At 36.6% G+C, this 21,952-nt stretch overlaps 2 protein-coding genes across 2 annotated transcripts in view; one reads left to right on the plus strand and one right to left on the minus strand.

Annotated features, from left to right (window-relative positions):
- LOC144194321 (uncharacterized) overlaps window positions 1-21,952 on the plus strand; it is a 107,206-nt gene that overhangs the window by 37,083 nt on the left and 48,171 nt on the right. Inside the window, exons 4-5 of the mRNA XM_077713298.1 lie at window positions 2,794-2,845; window positions 6,931-7,016. Of these exons, the coding sequence (XP_077569424.1) occupies window positions 2,794-2,845; window positions 6,931-6,977 (99 nt within the window). The 3' untranslated portion in view covers window positions 6,978-7,016. The remainder of the gene's footprint in view (window positions 1-2,793; window positions 2,846-6,930; window positions 7,017-21,952) is intronic.
- Window positions 9,874-13,373, minus strand: cyp1a (cytochrome P450, family 1, subfamily A). Its single transcript, XM_077713290.1, has 6 exons — window positions 12,487-13,373; window positions 11,799-11,925; window positions 11,584-11,673; window positions 11,389-11,512; window positions 10,691-10,777; window positions 9,874-10,624 (listed from the first exon to the last, which is right to left on the minus strand). The coding sequence occupies exons 1-6, from the start codon at window positions 13,324-13,326 to the stop codon at window positions 10,327-10,329; spliced, it is 1,566 nt and encodes a 521-aa protein (XP_077569416.1). The 5' UTR covers window positions 13,327-13,373; the 3' UTR covers window positions 9,874-10,326.

Consider the following 21,952-nt stretch of genomic DNA (forward strand, 5'->3'; position numbering starts at 1 on the left):
GGCTTGTTTTAAAATTAGCACAACGCCAAAAAAGTAGGGTATTTTTTTGTGTTTAGCGTTTTTTTAGGCTGGAAAAATTGAACATTGAAGTTAAACCTACGACAATACTATAAATGTTCTTCACGATTTCATTAAATTGTTAGTTTAGTTTGATGTGGCGTGCATTAATTGTTATTTTGGAGAGACTATGACGTCATCGCAACATTGATACACTATTCTGATTCGAAATCAGGTTCATTTCCAACTTAAAGTTTACATCTATCAAAAGAAAAGTGTCCAGATGAACTTTACTTTTGCCAGTTTTAAGATTATATGTTTAAAGAGCTTGGTGCTGTGTCCAACTATTCCTTTCCCATTTTAGAATAATGCGTCAAATGCAGAAAATATCTATATTGTGTCAATTATTCTAGTCCAATTACTATAATTGTCGTAAATTTTATTTCGGAATAATACATTATTACTATTTCTGTAGCAAAGACTTATTGAATACCTTTTTTTGGAGTGGGAGAACATTGTTTTTAAACTCGTAATAGAAAAAAAAACGTCCTCAAAATCTAACGGAAATAGATATGACACAAAAACACATTCATGTCAAAAATGTTATGTTATTGTTTTTCCACTAGAGGACAGCCTTTTTCCATGATGCGTGGTTATTGCATGAGCCCATTCCTACCTAGAAATTATATCTTCGTTTTATTGGTGCTTTGCCAGTCTTCAAAAGTTGAAAAAAATACCCTTATGTCCAATGACACCAATATGAATTCAATCTTTCGTCAGAGATATTATCATATCACATCCTGCAATCTAAATACTAACCGAGACACCCAACCTCAAAGATGAGAAATCATTTTTTTTTGTAATTTGTTATGGTTACCTGTCCAAAAATAAGTAAGATTAATGTCCTTTTGAGATGCTTGGGCACTCACGCAATGTCATGAATGCTTTGAGCTAATATGAATGCGTTTTGTTCTGCTATGAACATAACTAGCCAAATAAGGCTCGATGCTAATGGCAAGAATTTAGCCGCTTGCACGTGAGACAGCGAGCGGGCTGACGAGTGACTTACAGTCTATCCCGGCAGTCCAGCTGCCAAAACAGTGAGGGATCAAACTGTCTATCCCTTATCGTGCTCAACTATCCTCTACTACCGCACCTGTCCCACGATTGTAGGATGCGGGAACAAAAAGTTCAAGAAGTAGAGGAATGGAGGCTTTCCAGGAATTCATCTATGAATATTGACTCCAATTTCTTTTCCTTCTTTTAAATTTACATATTTTTATAATTTACACACAAAAAATGTCCCGTGGTTAGCTTGTCGGCCTCACGGTTGGACCTGGGTTCGAATCCAGGTAAGTCCACCTGTGTGATTATGAAATTAATTGGTTCCAGAACTTTTTTCATAACTTGAACATTTCGTAAGTAGAAGTGTTCTTTATATGTAAATTCTCTAATTAGTTCCACAGTCCTCACAGAACTACCAACTAAACCAGACATGGGCAAACTACGGCCCGCGAGCCACATACGGCCCGTTAGGCTTTAAGGTCGTGGGGGTGCTGGAGCCTATCCCAGCAGACTTTGGTCCAGACAAAAAAACAATCATTCTTAGCTCAGGGCAATTTAGAGTGTCCAATCAGCCTACCATGCATGTTTTTGGAATGTGGGAGGAAACTGGAGTACCCGGAGAAAACCCACACAGGCCCAGGGAGAACATGCTAACTCCACACAGGTGCACTTCTACTTACGAAATGTTCAAGTTATGAAAAAAGTTCTGGAACCAATTAATTTCAAAATCACACTGGTGGACTTACCTGGATTCGAACCCAGGTCCCCAACCGTGAGGCCGACAAGCTAACCACAGGACATTTTTTGTGTAAATTATAAAAAGGATAAAATAGTTCAGAAAATGAAATTAGATGCAAAAAAAATAGCATTAGAGTGTAGCAATCAATAAAATTAAGAATTAAAAATAATACAGGGCTATAAACATGCTTCTACTGACTCTGTACACAACACAAACAACAGTGCTAATTTAAACCACAACTCTTTACTTTACTAAAGCAGTTTTGCTTCAAATTTATCCACCATTATCCACCTCCTTAAATTCACACTATACCCTCCAAAGACATATTACATGACACAAACCTTGTCTTTTATGAATGACACCATTTTTTTTTATCCCTATACAAACTAGCGACCTTTTAAAGAGCCCCCATGCTAATCCCCCGTGCTGCCACGCTAGTGGCACATTACCAGGGTAATAAAAGTCAAGCTGCGGGGAACTACCCAGCTCAGGATGTCTTTGATAACTAAAGTTGCCAGGAGCCTTTTTAAGTCCTTAATGGCCCCCCGCGGACTTCTCCATCGCTTTGCCAAGAAACCTGATGGTCTCGCGCGCACCATCACGCAAACACGCACAAGACAAATAAATGAGCGCATGCGGCCCCTCAACTTAATCCTGTTCCTCGCCACTATTGTTCCAACCTTTTAAGACATTTTAGGGCGTGACAGGAAGAATCAATTGCTTCTTGTCATGCAAACACTTGCCTTATGTTTAAATTGTCAGGAAATGCGAGTCTTGCTAGCTTGCGTGTGCTAATTGCCACTCAAGTATTCTGACAGGTGACTTCCGAGAAGTTCTTTGTTTACAAAGCTATGAGATTTCCATAACGTTGAAAGTACCTGCATAGTTTAGTTTATAAATGTTCTTTGTATAATTTGGTATCTATTTTTGTCCTTTTCAAAATACCCTTGTTGATGGATTGTATGTGTTTGTTTTTTGTTGTTTCAATACAGATTGACGTAACGGCACAGCTTCTCCAGAGATGCTGTTTATCTACGAATGGCGGTATGTTAATTACAGAGAAAAACAGGATGTGGAATAGTGTGACAGTAAAGTTAAGCAGAAATTGCATGTTTATTATAATGGGACGATTAAGCGTCGCCAGAAAGCATAGAAACAGTGATATAATATATAGATGGCAGTGGTTATGGATAGCTAAACCTCCAAAATATAGGACCCTCTAAATACAGAAAAATAAATAAATACACAAAAAGGCAGACAAACTGAAAAAAAGTACAAGAAGGAAAAAACATGTTTTGGAAAACGCTTTCTGATGCTGAGCAGTACAAAATGTATCTTATATGTAGGTGTATATTGACTTAATTTGTATGTGCTTATTCGTGTAATTTATACATATATGTATATCTACTTAATTTGTACGTGCTTATTTATGTAATATATACATATATGTATATCTACTTAATTTGTAAGTGCTTATTTATGTAATTTCTACATATATGTATATCTACTTAATTTGTATATATGTTTATCGACTTAATTTCTATGTGCTTATTTTTGTATTTTTATATTTATATATATTAATAAGCACATAAAAATAAAGTCGATATACATACATATGCAAAAAAATATATATATATATACCGTATTTTCACGACTATAAGGCGCACTCAAAAGTCTTAAATTTTGACAATTTTTTAGGGTGCACCTTATAATGCGGTGCGCCTTTAATGCGTTGCGCCTTATAGTCGTGAAAATACGGTATAAATTTACATAAATATATATATATTTTTTCCATTGGTGACAAACTTTATTTCTACTTGACACTTGTTGATGTTGATGCTGTAACAAGATGCTGCAGTACGTATTCCTTGAATAATATAGTATAAATTAATGAAAAGTATACCTATTTACTTATTGTACTTTTTAATGAACCCAGATATCGAATTCATGAGTCAATTTAGGTGTTGCGCTCCTAGTTAAAAGGTATAATCAGTATTAGGGAGTAACAAGAAATAAACAATTAGTATTTCAGTGTTTCAAACTCGGACATCAGGGACAGTTAATGGCAGCCAATGAGTTAAATCAGTGGCTTACAAAGGGTTAAAGGCCCCATCCGTCAGCTGTAGTTGTGTGGAAACAAAGCATTACAAAGTTAGCTTCGGACTCAACTACAAAAGCCATTGACTTAGCAATGGATAGGACGGGCTACTTGGGAAAGTTTACATAAATGTACGCACGCTAACAAAGCGGAATGAAGTCAGAACAAAAAAGAAAAGAAAAACTGGAAAAACCTGGCCTTCAGCCCTTAACTCTCACGCTAACTGAGTCGGAAGGTAAAGTCACACGCTACTTGTCACTGTCACAGCCAAAACGGTCTGGATTGTCACGCGAGATCAGAAAAAAAATGAAACCAAAACTATAAAAAAAGTTGTGGTCTTAACTTGCTCTGTTTTTAAAAAAAAAAAAATGGTTGGCCCTGATTTTTGGGGGGGAAATTGACCCAAATTTACAAAATGGCAGAAAGACAAAATAGGCCGATGAACAAAGTAGCCGACGACGTTATTAGCGCAAGCAATGATGCCATCATTGACTCCGAAATGTTTAGTCAAGCCGTGCAATGACACGTGGGAAAGGAAACGGGTGGCGCTCCAAATCAAACACTATGACAATCTGTCAGCTTTAGTTCAGACGGAGACTCCAAAAAAAAGAAAAAAAGAAAAAAACACAGAAATCACCAGGGCGGAACATAAACAACTTCTGTATTGTGGAAAATCATGCATTCAGGTGTGTATTTGTTTTTGGAATTCTCTTTTAAAAAACTGTATTCTTATTTCGCTACAACCAATCGATATGAAAGTTAATTGAATACATAAGCGTCAAAGTCAAGGCCCTAGAGAACAGGTGTCAAAGTGGCGGCCCGGGGGCCGAATCTGGCCCGCCGCATCATTTAGTTTGGGCCGGGAAAGTAAACGATGAGTGCCGACTTTCTGTTTTAGGATCAAATTAAAAGGAAGATTATAGATGTATATTATATTTTCTGATTTTTTTCCCTTTTAAAACAAATAATTGGAATTTTTTTTAGCATTTTTTCAGTTTTTAGTTCAAAAATCATTTTGTAAAATCTAAAAATATAAACTAAAAAAAGCTCAAATAAACTTGAACAAAATTAAAATGAATAGAGTATAGATGTATATTACATTTCCTGATTTTTTCCCCTTTTAAATAATTTTTTCTGCGTTTTTAGTTCAAAAATCACTTTGTAAAATCTAAAAACAATATTTAAAAAAGCTAAAATAGACATTGTTTTAGATCTATAAAAAAACGAATATTCAGGGATTTTATTCCAGTTCTTTTAATCCATTTATTAAAAAAAAAATCTAAATATTATATCTAAAATGGTCCGGCCCACGTGAAATCAAATTGACGTTAAAGCGGCCCACGAACCAACCCGAGTCTGACACCCTTGCTGTAATATAAAAATTCCCATCACATTCTCACCCAGATACCACAAACGCATTCCTAAAGGACCCACCCTGCCTGCCTTCCTTCGTTTGTGGTCGAGTTCAAGCGAAAAGGCGGGGGGGTCTCTTCTTGCTATGGCATCGCGTGTAAAGGCGGCGGCCCCACCCGGGCCCCTAGGCGCACCGGCCCTCTGCAATTTGGCCACTGTTACCCAGTCACACGCCTGAGAGCGGCAGATTAAAATTAAAAAAAAACCTCCCAAAGATAAACTTCCACAATTGATATCGCACCGGTCTTTTTCCTAGCGCACTGGGACAACATGGCTTCCTGTCCGGTGAGGGTGCGAGCGGGGGTGGGGACGGGTCGGCGGGTCGGTTTCCTGTGCTGAGTAGATTGGGAGAGGACAACATGGAGGCATAAAAAGGCGTTGTTGGGCTGCCCTTAAGTACCAGACTGCCAGAAGGGAGGGGGAATGTTTATTGATTTTAGTCACACACGTATTGTAAAGAGGAACTTTGTTACGAGCCGTTAGCACGCTATGGGAATTGGAGGGAGTGGGCACTTACTCAAATATCTCACTAATACAATATTTAGGGGTATTGTTGCAGGGGAAAAAAGGTTTAAATGTTCAAAAACTAGGTTTACGACATTGTGAGGGTGAATTATGAGAGGTTTGGTAAAGGGAAAAAAGCAGTGGAACATAATGGGAACATGATTGGTGGGTTTAGTATATAATTTTAACAATTGGTTGTGTTATTTTGTATGTATGAAATAGTTATGGTATTGTTTGGGTTATCAATCAGTGGTTTTCAATGCTAATAGTGTCATTTTAACAGTGCTTCAACTAGTGTAATTTTTCTTAACATTTTTGTGAGGTAAATTCTAACAAAAAGAACATTTCATTACACAAGACCGGCGACCAAACGTCTGGCGACCAAACGTCCGGCGACCAAACGTCCGGCGACCAAACGTCCGGCGACCAAACGTCCGGCGACCAAACGTCCGGCGACCAAACGTCCGGCGACCAAACGTCCGGCGACCAAACGTCCGGCGACCAAACGTCCGGCGACCAAACGTCCGGCTAAATATCTACTGTTTCAAAACTACATATATATTAAACAGTACTTAGATACTAAACAGTACTTAGATATTAAACAGTACTTAGATATTAAACAGTACTTAGATATTAAACAGCACTTGGATAAAACAGTACTTAGATATTAAACTGTACTTGGATATTAAACAGTACTTGGATATTAAACAGTACTTGGATATTAAACAGTACTTGGATATTAAACAGTACTTAGATATTAAACAGTACTTAGATATTAAACAGTAGTTAGATATTAAACAGTACTTAGATATTAAACAGTACTTATAAATATAATTTTGAGAGCTGGTTTCAACAGTAAACTCTCTGTCACCATTTGACCGGCGACCGAAAGACCGGTGACCAAATGTCCGACTGCATACGGCAATTGGCAGTTTTCTTTTAGAAAAAAAAATGGCATTTTTCACATTCTAAAAAAAATACCTGCAATAAGTGAGGAGACTAAAATAAACTATAGACCATAAGTTTATTCCCTACCACAGTTTGGAAAGTACATTATATTGTATTTGGTATTTTTGAACAGGATTTTCACTTGTACTTTTTGGGTTTTTTTCAGCAACAATGCATTGCTTGGACGTCATTGGTCAGAATTTAATCATGTGATTACCCTTGGAGTATCAAATCTTGGCACTAAAAGACAAGGTAAGTTTGGATTTTCTGAACATCTTTACTGTACATAATCAAATATTAAGCTTTTTAAAAGAAATAGTCGCAAAAGTGAAGTCATAGCCCCAAATGTACAACATCAACAATTCCACTAACCATAAAACCTAACCTTGTAAAGTCATAACGCCTTTAAAAAATGCAACGTCGTATCCTCCAATAGCAATTTTTTTGCAAGTCATGTGACCTCTGCCATTGTGTGTAAAAGTGAGTTTAACTGATGACTTGTGCACACTTCCTGCTGACCCCTGAAAAAAAAAAACACTATCATTTCCCGGAAAATATCCAGCCATTCTACTCCAACACGTACACTAAAATACTTCAGTAAAATTGTATATTTCATTTTTAAATTCAAATAAAAACAGACCAGGGATTTATTTATGAATTTTATATACCAGCTACTGTACATAGTCCAGCCATACCAATTTTTTATAACTTAATTTAAAAGTGTATACAAACATCTGATTATACAATATCATTTTGTTGTGATATGAAATTATTGTTAGTAAAAAAACAAAGAACAATAGACAGATAAAGTAAGAATGTATCAGCTTGTTTTTTTTCATTGTTTAACTTTGGCTAGTTTCCATTTACTTTGTTCTACTCTTAATTAGTCATATCCTTTTGTAGGTTATGGAAAAGAGATTATTATTCTTATATTTGCTGGCAGACTTGATAACAGCATTATTTTTTACTTGCTTTTATGGCTTGTCAACATTTTTCAAAAGGAAAAATAATAACAAGTTTCACAATGCAAGTCGTGACGTCCTTTCAGATTTGCTTCCGTTATGGTGATTATGCTAAAAATAACATTTCCATGATGTAAATAGGGGATTCACTTTCACGGTAAGTAGGCGGCAGAAAAACAAAAAAAATCTAAACATATCATTATATATTTGTGTATATTTCTAATTGGGCAACACAACAATGCGTCTTTTTAATGCATGTAAAATTCCAGTTCATATTTAATCCATTAACGTCAACTATATTTTATATGGGCCGGACATATTTAATACTTTTACACAATTTCATGTGGGTCGGACCATTTTAGATATAATATTTAATTATTATTTTTTTTAAATTGGATTAAAAGCACTGGATCAAAAGCCCTTAATATATTTTTGTATAAATTTAAAACTTTGCTTTTTTTTCTTAGTAAGGGAAAACATTTTTTACTCATTAGTTTATTTTATTTTCAAAGGAACAAATTGTTTTTTTTAATTATATTTAATAATAGTGGAAAAACAAAATATTTTTATGTTTATTTTTAGATTTTACTCAATGCTTTTTGACCTAAAAACACAAAAAAAGGAAAAAAATGATTTAAAAATTACATTTATTGAGTTAAAAGGGGGAAATCAGGAAATCTTCATTGAAATTTGATCCTGAAACAACTACACTTGCTAAAAACTAATAAATATTTTGAATAAAAAAATTAATGAAATTCCAATAAGAATCAAACATTGCTGTTCAAAAATGATTGTGAATAACAATTAGATCTCTACTTTAATATATTACACAAGATATAAACCAATTCCAAAATTGTAAACAACCTGTTTTCAGATTTTATTTTTACATGAGAAATTTTAATGTATTATATTATATAACTATATTAATTCATTTAGTATTCATTTTTTTAGCCAGGCATAACAATGATTAATCCTATATAGGGCAACTTACTGTTTTTGGTCTTTTAAAAACTTGACTTAAATTAATACATGAATTATAAAATCAGAAAATGTTATGGTCATAAAGTAACAGTCTAAAGTTGAGTTACTTGTTTATTTATCGTATTTAAACATGTCTTTTATACATTCAGCATATTTTTATTGGTGGTTTGATCATAACATTCTGCTTTTCCACAAACAGTCATAATAATGATAGAAATGTAGAATTATTATCTAGCTTATTTAAAAAAAACAAAAACATTCATGTTTTTTTGGTATTCTGACAAGTCACACGCATACATACATATATACATAGTCACTAGAAAAAAAATCCTGTCAAATATCAACAACTTTTTGGCACATAAAATTACAAAATTCTGGATCAAAACATGACAATCACAATTAGCTTCAGTGTCTTTAAATCCATATTACAATGGGTTGTAAAATATAAACAGTGTAAGGTCATAATATAATCCATTCAAAGTCACAGAATAGCAGCGGGAACAAAATCATAACAACGAAAAAAATCTCGGCTTCAGTTTGACATCCTATACCAGGGGTAGGGAGCCTATGGCTCGGGAGCCACATGTGGCTATTATGATGGGTGCATATGGCTCTTAGCTAAAATATGGAAACAAGTGGTGAGAGAGCCGAATGCACTAATAGGAACGTCACATTGGGAATGTGTCATTGATTTCATTGATACGCATTGAACTCATTGATATTTTTTTACTTTTTGTACTTTAAAAGTGATAAAATGACTGCAAAATTTGATGTATTTTGACTCATAAATTGTGAGTATGGCTCATAAGGAATAACATTTGAAAATACGGATTGTTTATGGCTCAAAGGTTCCCGAATCCTGTCCTATACTATTACATTCTGACAATATAGGCCTCTCTATGAGACATGCATTTAAAAAAAATGTACTATACAGTGTTCCCTCGGTCATCGCGGTTAATGGGGACCGGGACCCCTGCAATAGCTGCATTTCCGTGAAGTAGGCGTGCCCCTTCAAAAATGCTTAAAGAAACGTAAAACACGTGCACAAAAGCACCACCATGCAAAAACATCATAGTAGTCCGGATGGAGGATCTTCTGCAGTTTTTTTGCACATAAGAAACATCGTTATTGGGAGTTGTGAACATTGTTTTTTTGGGCGGTGAAGATGCGGCTGGAAACAGCCATGACGTCATCAATGCCATTCCTGAACTCTCACCATGTTATTGACCATTTCTTTGGCCTTTTTTTGATGCAATTACTAATTCTTATTGAATATTTTGTTCCCTCCTCTTGTAAAATGATGTCATTTATAATTTTAACGTAATATCTTTACATTTTTTATTTATTTTTTTTCTGAGAAAAAATCTGCAAAGCTCTGAGTCCTCGATAGCTGAAGCGCGAAGTAGCGAGGGAACACTGTATATATTACTGCTCCAGAATTCAAAGTTCCAATCACAACCAATCAGTGGTTCTTGCTATAATTACGGAACTCCATCTGATAAAACTTGTTGAAAAAAGTACATTCGGCCCTCATGAGAAGGCAAATGCGAGTATTATGATTACTGTGCTTGCGTTATTCCCTAAAGCTGCACATTTTTTTACACATATTCACTCGTTATTCACTGGACGCCACGCGCCCGGGCGCTAGCTCTTAGCTTGCAGCGTTTATGCTTCATTGTAAGACCATACTCCGGCGTTAAGTCCACAGACTCGCCAGGAACTGCATGGAAACGAAGCCCTTGAACCAAGATAGCGAGGAATAAGAAGACCTCCTGCCGTGCGATCACTTCGCCGATACAACGGCGTTTGCCCAACCCGAATAGCATCACCTTTTCGCCCTCTTGTTTGTTTAATTCGGTGCCGTCGGCGCTGAGGAAGCGATCTGGATTAAAGGATGATGGTTCTTTCCAGTTTTCGCTATGGAGGAAATCTTGATGTTAGGGTTTTAGAGTTTTAGTTGAATGGAGTTGGCGTTGGACTTACGGGTCATGGTTGACTTGCCACTGATTGATGAAGACGCAGGTGTCTTTAGGGATGAAGAAGCCGTTTAGAGATGTGTCTTTGGTTGTGCTGGAATGGTCATTGGATAAGTCGTTAGATGTAATGATGTACTAGTGATAGCATCATTTTTTATTTTTTAAATGGATTAAATGAACTGGATTAAAAGCACTGAATATTCCAATTTTTATGGATCTAAAACAATGTTTATTTTAGATTTTTTTAAATATATTTTTAGATTTTACAAAATTATTTTTGAACTAAAAACACAGAAAAATGTGATTTTTTAAAAATATAATTTTAGATTTTACAAAATTATTTTTGAACTAAAAACACAGAAAAATGTGATTTTTATATTTTTAAATGGATTAAATGAACTGGATTAAAAGCCCTGAATATTCCAATTTTTATAGATCTTAAACAATGTTTATTTTAGATTTTTTTAAATATATTTTTAGATTTTACAAAATTATTTTTGAACTAAAAACACAGAAAAAATATTTAAAAAATTGCAATTATTGATTTAAAAGGTGGAAAATCAGGAAATTTAATATACATCTATACTCTTCATTTAAATTTGATCCTAAAACAGAAAGTCGGTACTCATAATTTACTTTCCCGGGCCACACAAAATGATGCAGCGGGCCGCCACTTTGACATATGTAATTTAAAATGGACCTTACCAGTGGGGAATGGTGAACGGCAAGTACGATGAGTGGCGAAACATTTCCAAGATGAACGCGTCAAGGTACGGCAAGTTGGCTTTGTCGGCTAAAACAGGGGTGCGATGGACTCCCACTTTGTCCTCTGGAAATGAAAAGGTTTAGTGAATGTTCTCCCAAAATGTGGGAAAGGCAGTTCAACTATCATGTACTTACTTATCTGCTGATAAAGCCGTTCCTGGATCTCTGGATAAGCCACCATGTACATTACTGACCAGGATAAGGCGGTTGAAATGGTATCAAAACCTAGAAGTAAAGCAAAGTCAGCAAATTATCCATTATCCTAGTTCCCTGAGTACTGCATTATGCCCTTAGAAATCCCCCAAAAAACGGATTTAAGAAGCAGAAAGACAGAAAAGATCTCAACCAACCTGCTCCAAAGAGGTCATTGACGATCCCTACAATTTTGCCATCTGACATCTGGACATTGGAGTTCTCATCCAGCTTTCTATCCTCACATTGGTCAATCAGGGAGTCTGTGATGTCCCGAATGTTGTCCTGAAAGTGTGTAAATAGGACAGTTTTGATGAATGCAGAACTACCGTATTTTCACGACTATAAGGCGCACCGCATTATAAGGCGCACCCTCAATGAATGACATTTTTTTCCATATATAAGGGGCACTGTATTATAAGGCGCACTGTCTATTTTGGAGAAAATGTAAGTTTTAAGTGCACCTAATAGTCGTGAAAATATGGTAATCGCTATTGACTTCCAGGTATGAAGCACTCACTACTTTACAGTCACCTATAGAGCCAGCCATTGTTGATGTTTTGGATTTTTTTGGGTAAAATCTTGCAGTGGGGGAGGAGCTATATGATGGAAGATTTTGTAAACTAAGATGGCACCTGCATATTTAACAGTATTGTTTCAGTTCAGGCGTTTGTGTTTTTTTAATATCCGACAATGGTGGTTTTTCGGTTTTCAGTTTTTTCCATATATAAGGCGCACTGGATTATAAGGCGCTCTGTCTATTTTGGAGAAAACTTAAGACTTTTAAGTGTGCCTTATAATCGTGAAAATACGGCAATGTGGATGTATACGTGTGGTACAGGTTACCTTTTTGAAGGTAGCATAGTGTTCCGTCACAATCTTCCCCACAAAGGCATTAAACCGTTTGTTGATGCTCACAAACGCCCTCATGGTGGCGCTCGGCAGAATCTGGAGCGCCGGGATGAAGTCTGCAGGGTTACCGCTGCCCACCACTTGACTGAACTCATCGCTGAGGTTCACCAAGCTCAACAACTCCTGGTCGTCATGGTTATAACGACGACCAAAGCACATCCCGCAAATCACGTTCGCCACAGACACAACGATATGGCGAAATGGGTCAAAACCACCATCCGTCTCCATGACTTTATCAATCTGCTTTATCAGATCCGCCCCTTCTTTGCTGATATGTTCTTCCAGCATGCAAGAATACCTAGACGAGGTTCCATCCAGGGTAGCGAACGAACGTAGGGCGCTAAGAGCTAGCTTCCGACGGGTACGCCACACCCCCACCTGGTCCGTGCTGAAGGCCAAGCTTACGCCATCACTGATAAATTGGAAGGAGTACAAATCTGGCCTTCCCGAAAAGTCCTCCCCTTGCTTAATGAGCGCCTGTCGTACCATTTCGCTGCCACTCAGGACCACCACTGGACGTGAGCCGATCTTGATCTTAAACACCGGACCGTAGCGTTTGCTCATGGCGGTCAGGCTCAGGTAGGGTCTTTGACCTAATTCCAGTACGTTCCCAATGATGGGTAGGGATAATGGACCCGGGAGCTGCTTCAAACCCTTGGGAACGTCGTTTCGGAAGAATCTGAGCAACAGGTAGACTAGACAAAGCGTCGTCGTGGCTACCAGGGTCTCCGACGCGGACACCCCCCCGATGTATGGGAATACCAATTGCGCCATGGGGGTGATTTGCTTCAAAGCACCTGCATGTTGAGAAGACAAGTCAGTGGGAATTGGAGGTGTTAGTAGGAGTAAGTCGACAAAACATCTGCAAATGGACTTAAATTTAACAGTGATTCTTTAAATAGGAGGAATTTTTCAGGCTGGTGCATGATGTTAACTTACCTTCAAGATGAAAGATGAATTGTGAAATCCAAAGGGGGGTCTGAAGATACACCTCAAGCCCTGAATTTTTACACTCATGTCCCCAAAAGAGAGACTAGGCTCATGCTTTATAGTGTGCTCCTTCATTCCATTGGCTGCTGTCTGTGATGTAATCACTCCTCCTTCTTCTGTTTTGTCATGAATGAAGTTTAGAGCACTGGAAAGGTGTGTGTGTATATGCGTGTGTGTAATTGTTTGGGTGATTAAAATGTTATCATATCCACTCTATTGCCCTTTATTGTTGTTGTTTCATTTGTAAATGATAATGTCTTAAACGAGCTTCACATTATTGTCTCACTTTCATGACTTAAGCAGTTTGTGATAAGAACTAAAGTATCCACTAAAAGTTAGTTAATAAGTTATAATCCAGTGCGCCATATATATGAAAAAAAAACAGAAAACCACCACTGTCAGATATTAAAAAAACACAAACGCCTGAACTGAAACAATAATGTTAAATATGCAGATGCCATCTTAGTTTACAACATCTTCCATCATATAGCTCCTCCCCCGCTGCAAGATTTTATACAAAAAAATCCAAAACATCAACAATGGCTGGCTCTAGAGGTGACTGTGTAGTAGTGAGTGCTTCATACCTGAAAGTCAATAGCAATTACCGTATTTTCACCACTATAAGGCGCACTTAAAAGTCTTACATTTTCTCCAAAATAGACAGTGCGCCTTATAATACACTGCGCCTTATATATGGGGAAAAATGTCATTCACTGCGGGTGCGCCTTATAATGCGGTGCGCTTTATAGTCGTGAAAATACGGTAACTAAAAACTAAAGCTTATCCCCACAAGGGTTGTGGGAGGTGCTAGAGCCTATCTAGAACCCGAGTTAACCATATCTAGTCTATATTAACCGTGATATTTGAGGGATTACTGTATTACATTAACCTGAGGGAACAGGTCTTTAGAGGAGGACTGTCAAACTGACCAAAACTCTTTATGCACGTGTCGCTTAGAAGAACGGAGGTCGGGGAAAGTGCGTGGGGGTCGAAGTAGGATAAGTGACAACATCTACCACCCAAGCAGCGTTAAGTCCTGATAAAGCACTCGGGTCGAATGCCATTGCGTGCTAGTACCTGTTGGCCAGAGTTAAACATTGACCACTTGCGTGAGAGCACGGCGATCAAACCTTCACCTCTGCTTTGTGGTGGCTACGCTGGGGCGAGAGGGGGAAGGCTTACGGGGAGGGGGGGTGGGGGGGGGGTATTGGACCATGTTAAGACTGTGTTGATTTTTTTTTAAATAGTAGGATTGTGCTAGGAAGGAATCACTTCGAGGAAAAGTGTATGCTGTTCTAAGAATGTCAATACTTTAAAGTAAATGAATGCCTTTTTCTTATTAAAGTGTGTAATTTTTGTAATTATGGATGATAACAAGATACATAGTGGTTTGATTGGGATAGGTTAGAACTTTATTTAATCCCGTATTCGGAAAATTTCGCAGTAGCAAGACAGATACAAGACACACAAGATATTGTAGACCTAGCTAAGAAACTGGAGCCATAGATATGACTAAGTGCAATAACTCAGACTATAACTAGCCATTGACAAGAAACACAAGACATTGTAGACCTAGCTAAGAAACTGGAGCGATATATATGACTATAAGTGCTAGAACTAAGACTATAACTAGCCATTGACAAGACACACAAGACATTGTAGACCTAGCTAAGAAACTGGAGCGATATATATGACTATAAGTGCTAGAACTAAGACTATAACTAGCCATTGACAAGACACACAAGACATTGTAGACCTAGCTAAGAAACTGGAGCCATAGATATGACTATAAGTGCAATAACTAAGACTATAACTAGCCATTGACATCGCTATAAGAACCCCAAAATTGGTAAATTGGTTTAATGTTATGTTTTAACACTAAATTAGAACTCTGCATATTATACTACGCCCTCTTTATGCTCTAAAACCCAACCTTCTTATAGCAGTGGTGTCAAAGTGGTGGCCATTATGAAGGGTCCGGGAAAGTAAATTATGAGTGCCAACTTTATGTTTTATGATGAAATTTGAATGTAGATTATAAATCTATCAGGAATATTTCCTGTTTCCACTTTTTAAATCAATAATTGCTTAAAATATGGACAAATTTGATCAGAAAAGCTGTCGATTCAATCACAAAAAAATAGTTTGACACTCCTGCCCTATTGGTTTAGTAAAATTAAGTAATTTAGACTAAAATAAATGTGGATATTCTGTTAAATTTATGAGGAAATTGGCATGTGTTGCACTAACATAAAAAAAAATAATAAAAGTTAAAGTTTTTTAGACAAAAATAGATGCAGATATGCTCATTTTCAGAATTAGATAAAAAGTAGTGGTAAAGGAAAAAATACATGATACAATGGCAGTGGCATGAGGTAAATAATTAGTTATTAAAAAAAAGCTCATGTTAGACAGGATTAGTTGCACATTTTTTTGTGCAAAAACAAACTCTGGATGCCAAGGTTGTGCAACCCAAAGCATTATGAAAGGACAAATAAAACACACCAAAAAGAAATGAAAAGTGTGAATTGTTATAAATTAATCTGCTTTGTTTCTTTTTCATGCCGTCGTAATAATATTAATAGCTAGGATATATGGCTTGTGCTTATTGGCTTTTGGGGAAATCCTGCTTTATCACAGCCAAGCTTTTTTTTTACAAGGTTCAACTTTGCCATTCAATAATTAAAAAAAATAATAATCCAAAATAGAAAAAAATCGCTGTATTTAAAAATTTATAAAACAATGGACAAACTAAATAAATAAATAAAAAAAAATTCTTAATTATCAATGATGGACAGTAGCCTTGTTCTGATACAACTAGTATATAATAAAATAAATACATTTATTTTAAAAAGTGGACTAAATAAATAAAATAAATCAATGGACGAACTAAAATAAAATGTTTATTTTTTTTCGTTTGCTTATAAATATTTCAAATTAATGATAGACAGTAGCCTTTTTCAGATAAAATTATTTTATAACAAAATAAATACATTTATTTAAAAAATGAACTAAATAAATAAAATCAATTATTGGACGAACTAAATAAATAAAATGTTTATTTTTTTATTTGCTTAAAAATACTTCAAATTAATGCTAGACAGTTGCCTTGTTCAGATACAACTATTATTTAATGAAATATATATATTTATTCAAAAAATAAATAAATAAATAAAATCAATCAATGGACAAACTAAATAAATAAAATGTTTATTTTTTTATTTGCTTAAAAATATTTCAAATGAATGATGGAGACTAGCCTTGTTCAGATACAACTATTATATTACAAAATAAATACATTTATTTAAAAAAAATTGAACAAAATTAATAAAAACTTTTTATTTATTTTTGCTTAAAAATATTTCAAATCACCAAATCAAGTTACCTTGTTCAAATACAACTATTATATAACAAAATAACTACATTTATTTTAAAAAAAATGAACTAAATAAATAAAAACCTTTATTTTTTGTTTACTTAAAAATATTTCAAATCAATGATGCCCTTGTATATAATTTAAAGAAATCCATTTATTTAAAAAAAAAGGATATTTATTTATTAAAAAATCGCCTAAACTTCATTTTTTTAACTCTTTTTTTATTTACACACCATGGTCAAAGGTCAAGTTGTTTACAACCTTAAACTAGCTTGTCAGGTCTTGGTCCAGCGGGTCAGTGCCTGCGGACCAAAGAGAGAGATTGAGAGTGTGTCTACGTTACGTGCGTGCGTACGTGCGTGCGCCTGTGCTTGCGTGAGAAGCGAAGGCTAGGTCCAGAGCAGGGAGGGTCTCGGACTCGCGGACAATCCTAAATCTGCCCGCTGGAGTCACGCGAAGGCGGCACCCGCTGGAAAAGACACACAAGGCTCTTAAACTGGCAGAACAAAGAACAACGTACGACCACCACTCCGTCCCGTGCGTACATTTTCTACTCCCCTTTGCGCTCATATTTGGTGTGTGTGTGTGTGTGTGTGTGGCGGCTTTGGAGTCATGCAATGTGCCACTCAGCTCGCACTCACTCATCGGACTGAGAACGAGAAGCCAGCAGAGGAACAACGGGGGTCTTTAAAAACATGGACGCTAAATCGGGATTAAGATGCCGTCACAAGTGTAAAAAAAAGTCCAACGGATTCAGTTTTGATTTCAATCAACTTGGTTTGTCCTCAGATGACCAATTGGTGGGGTTTGTTTGGGGAGTTTTTGGTGTTTTTAAGGGTTGCCAAAATGTCACAAAAAGTGGCTTTTGTTATTATGTGTGCAAATTGTACTTTTTCTGTTATTAATTTAGTTCTTAACAAGAATTATAGGATATTTAAATTAATGATATGTTTGGTCAATTCATTGATTGGTTGAAATATGCCAAAAGAATACCAGGACAAATTCAGCTGCTTTTTGTTATCCTCACGAGGGTTGCGGGAGTGCTGGAGACCACCCAAGCCAACTGTGTAGAATAAGTAGGGGAAACCCTCAATTGGTCGCCAGCCAATCATATGGCAAACAGAGACAAACAGTCATTCATACTTAAAGGACAAATTTGAGTGTTTTTCAACTAGTTTACCGCTCATGTTTTGGGGACCGGGGGGTAAACTGGAGTACCCAAAAAAAACCCGCATAAGCAAAAGTAGAACATGCAAACTCCATTCGGACCTGGGGATTGAGCCCTCGATCGTTGAACTATAAGGCACACTTAAAAGTCTTAAATTTTCTCCAAAATAGACAGTGCGCCTTATGATCCAGTGCGCCTTATATGTAGGGAAAAAACAGAAAACCAAAAACGAAAAACCACCACTATCGGATATTAAAAAAGTACAAACGCCTGAACTGAAACCATACTGTTAAATATGCAGATGCCATCTTAGTTTACAAAATCTTCCATCATATAGCTCCTCCCCCACTGCAAGATTATATACCAAAAAAATCCAAAACATCAACAATGGCTGGCTCTAGAGGTGACTGTGAAGTAGTGAGTGCTTCATACCTGGAAGTCAATAGCAATTACCATATTTTCACGACTATAAGGCGAACTTAAAAGTCTTCAATTTTCTCCAAAATAGACAGTGCGCCTTATAATACAGTGCGCCTTATATATGGAAAAAAAATGTCATTCGTTGAGGGTGCGCCTTATCATGCGGTGCGCCTTATAGTCGTGAAAATACGGTACATTGGATTTATTATTAAGAAAATGTAACCCAAAACCATAAGTAAACTGGACTTCCTTTAAGTAGTCCGAACTTAAACTTTGAAAGTAAAACTGTACTTAACTCCATTTATAAAGTTAATCCATGCTTTAAAGCTTTCAATGACAGTGCAACATGAGCTAAATGGCCCAGCTGACCATGTTGTTGCTCGCATATTCTTGATCTTCGAAATTTGATCTTTTCAAGTTATGCTTACTTGGAAATTTACTTTATCACCAGAAACCTGAGGATTAAAATAGGAGCCAAATCATTGGATAAAGTTTGGTAGTATTAGCTTGATAAAAATGAGCGGAAAATACAAAAAACGAACAAGAAAACTTGTCAATTTAGACACCAAATCGCATGGATGATAATGTAAATGCATCGGTTTCATTGTCTTGAACATTTTGATAGAATAAGCAGCTTCTCTAGCCTTGCGTGTGCCACATCAGGCAAATGTTAATAGGATTATTTTGGCTCTCGGGGGTCATGACACCACACATGTATTTTGCCGGTGACCTCATACAACCAGGGGTCGGGAACCTTTTTTAACAGAGAGAGCCATAAACAATTCATATTTTCAATTGTTATTCATTGAGAGACTATAAGGCGCACCACATTATAAGGTGTACCCTCAATGAATGACTTTTTTCCATTTTTAAGGCGCACTGTCTATTTTGGAGAAAATTTAAGACTTAAGTGCGCCTTATAGTGGTGAAAATACGTTAATTGCTATTGACTTCCAGGTATGAAGCACTCACTACTTTACAGTCACCTCTAGAGCCAGCCATTTTGGATTTTTTTTGTATAAAATCTTGCAGTGGGGGAGGAGCTATAGGATGGAAGATTTTGTAAACTAAGATGGCATCTGCATATTTAACAGTATTGTTTCAGTTCAGGCGTTTGTGTTTTTTTAATATCCGACAATGGTGTTTTTTCGGTTTTCTGTTTTTTTCATATATAAGGCGCACTGGATTATAAGGCGCACTGTCTATTTTGGAGAAAACTTAAGACTTGAGTGCGCCTTATAGTCGTGAAAATACGGTACTTAGAATTTACTATAAGTAAAAATACATGACATGTGCATTTTTAGTCGTTTAAATGCTTTTTAAAGTAGAAAAAGTCTCAGAATTATGTTGACAAAATTGTTACCCTGATGCTAATCAATGGGATGCATGCATTTAATTAAAATTTAAAAAATGGTTTAATTAAAAACTGGAAGATTAAAGCAACTCTAGACGTAGTGTCCAGATTTTAGCTCACAGTTTAGCCATAAGCACCCATCGAAAAAGCCACATGTGGCTCCTGAGCCATGGGTTCCCTACCCCTGTCATACACGCTCACTCTTAACTTTTTTTGCTAAGTTTTCCAAATTTCTCAACAACGATTTGCATCATCGACTTTTTTGAAACTACTATTTAATAGCCATTTATTTTCGAACCTAACTTGAACATGTTCGTAAATATGCTAATTAAACTTTAACATCCATTGTTTTGGTAAACTTTTCCAATTCCCAGTTTTTCTCCCCATTTAGTATTTCTACTTCTGAATACTCCTTTACATTCCGCCCCCTTTTTAGTGTTTTCGCACATTGTGAAACATCCCACTCTTGATTGACGTGCTTTTCGTTTTCTTTTCCCGGCGGGGGTCGGGTCGCGACAGGAACCGCCGCCGGAGGTCAGTGGGGGTCACATGCAAGCAGCACGCTTCACACGCAACCCCCAAACGCAACGCAAACATCGCCAAAACGCATATTTCTCCCATGTTGGATGTGTATGTGGGTGCTTTTGGATCACCTTCCCTTCCTGACTGGGCACAAATAGCAGATTAGTAACTGAGCTAATGCACCCCCCCTCCCCCATATCCACCCCTACCCCTCGTCTTCCCTCCTATACAACCCGTATACATTCTGGTATGTAACAATAGTGGCGTGCGGAAGTATCTCGGTCATCCATCTTTCTGTCACCTTTGACTCGATGCTACTTAGGTGACATAAGTGAGTGTAAATAAGCGAGGAAAATAATGGGGGGGGGGGGTTGTGTTATGAGGGTGACATGTTTAAAAGTTGCGTGTTTGAGAAGAATTACGACCTTTCATAGAGGAGTTGGTAGAAAAGTGGCTTGGAGATGCTTCACGTCAGGTTAAAAATGAGTATAAATGTGGTCTTTGTGATGGAGTCTGATTTTAATAGAAAGTACAGTGGTACCTTGACATATGAGTGCCCCGACATATGAGCGATTTGAGATATGAGACAAATTTTGATATATGAGCAGACTGTGGATGTGAGAGGCTGCTCATAAGAACTTCATGGACACAGTGTTTCTAGTTGCAACTTCCTTGTGTAATGTTTCTATGAGCACTGGGCGGAGCTTGGCGTTAGTGTGAATGGCGGAGCTTGTTTGCTAATATGAGAGGAGTATGTGCTACTTCTTGTTGGGAAGTGGTGGTGCGTTATGCTATTGTGAGGACATTTGCGTGCATCATTTTCAGGATATTTTGAAGGGAAGACAAAAGCAAACAACCCTCGATAGGTTGCATCTGAAAGTCAGGGTGGAGGCGGGGCTAAATAGAGCCAACCCAGGAGAAGAAAGGTATAAAAATGTATAACAAAATTAGAATTAAGTTTAGTCTACGGTAAGATTAAACTTATTTTTGAGTGTGTCTGCATCATAATCCAAGTTCATTTAAATTTGTTTATTTTATATTACGAGCACGCTGCCATGCAAAAAGTCTCTACACTTCATCAAAATCATTCTTATTGACAACTTTTGTGGAAAACATGCAAGTAATGTGTTGTTAAAAATTAATAACTGTAGTTGCAATTCAATTTAGTGTCGTACTAACATCAGTCCATGCAACACTAAATTGCATTTATAAGTCGTTTAGTATAAATGATCTGAATATTTTTAGTTATGCATATAGATTTAAGCCTCTTCATTGTCCCCTGGGTTCTGTTTATTTATAACCATGACCCCCCTACTCCTCATGTGCACTCAGCTAGATGTATTCTATTCCATTCTATAGAGGAATCATACAGAGAGAAGCACGCAAATCAAGTCATGCGTGACTCATATTAACCTCTTCTGCACGAACACATGCTACACATATACAACATATACAAACACGCATCAGCATATGGGAGGTACATATGCACGCACTCTAAATTTTGCCGCTCGCTAAACTGTATTATTGCCTGAGAATCTCAGTTACTTTTGTTACAATTTAAAAAATGTTA

This window comes from Stigmatopora nigra, chromosome 3 (assembly GCF_051989575.1).
Source record: "Stigmatopora nigra isolate UIUO_SnigA chromosome 3, RoL_Snig_1.1, whole genome shotgun sequence".
Lineage (NCBI taxonomy): Eukaryota > Metazoa > Chordata > Actinopteri > Syngnathiformes > Syngnathidae > Stigmatopora > Stigmatopora nigra.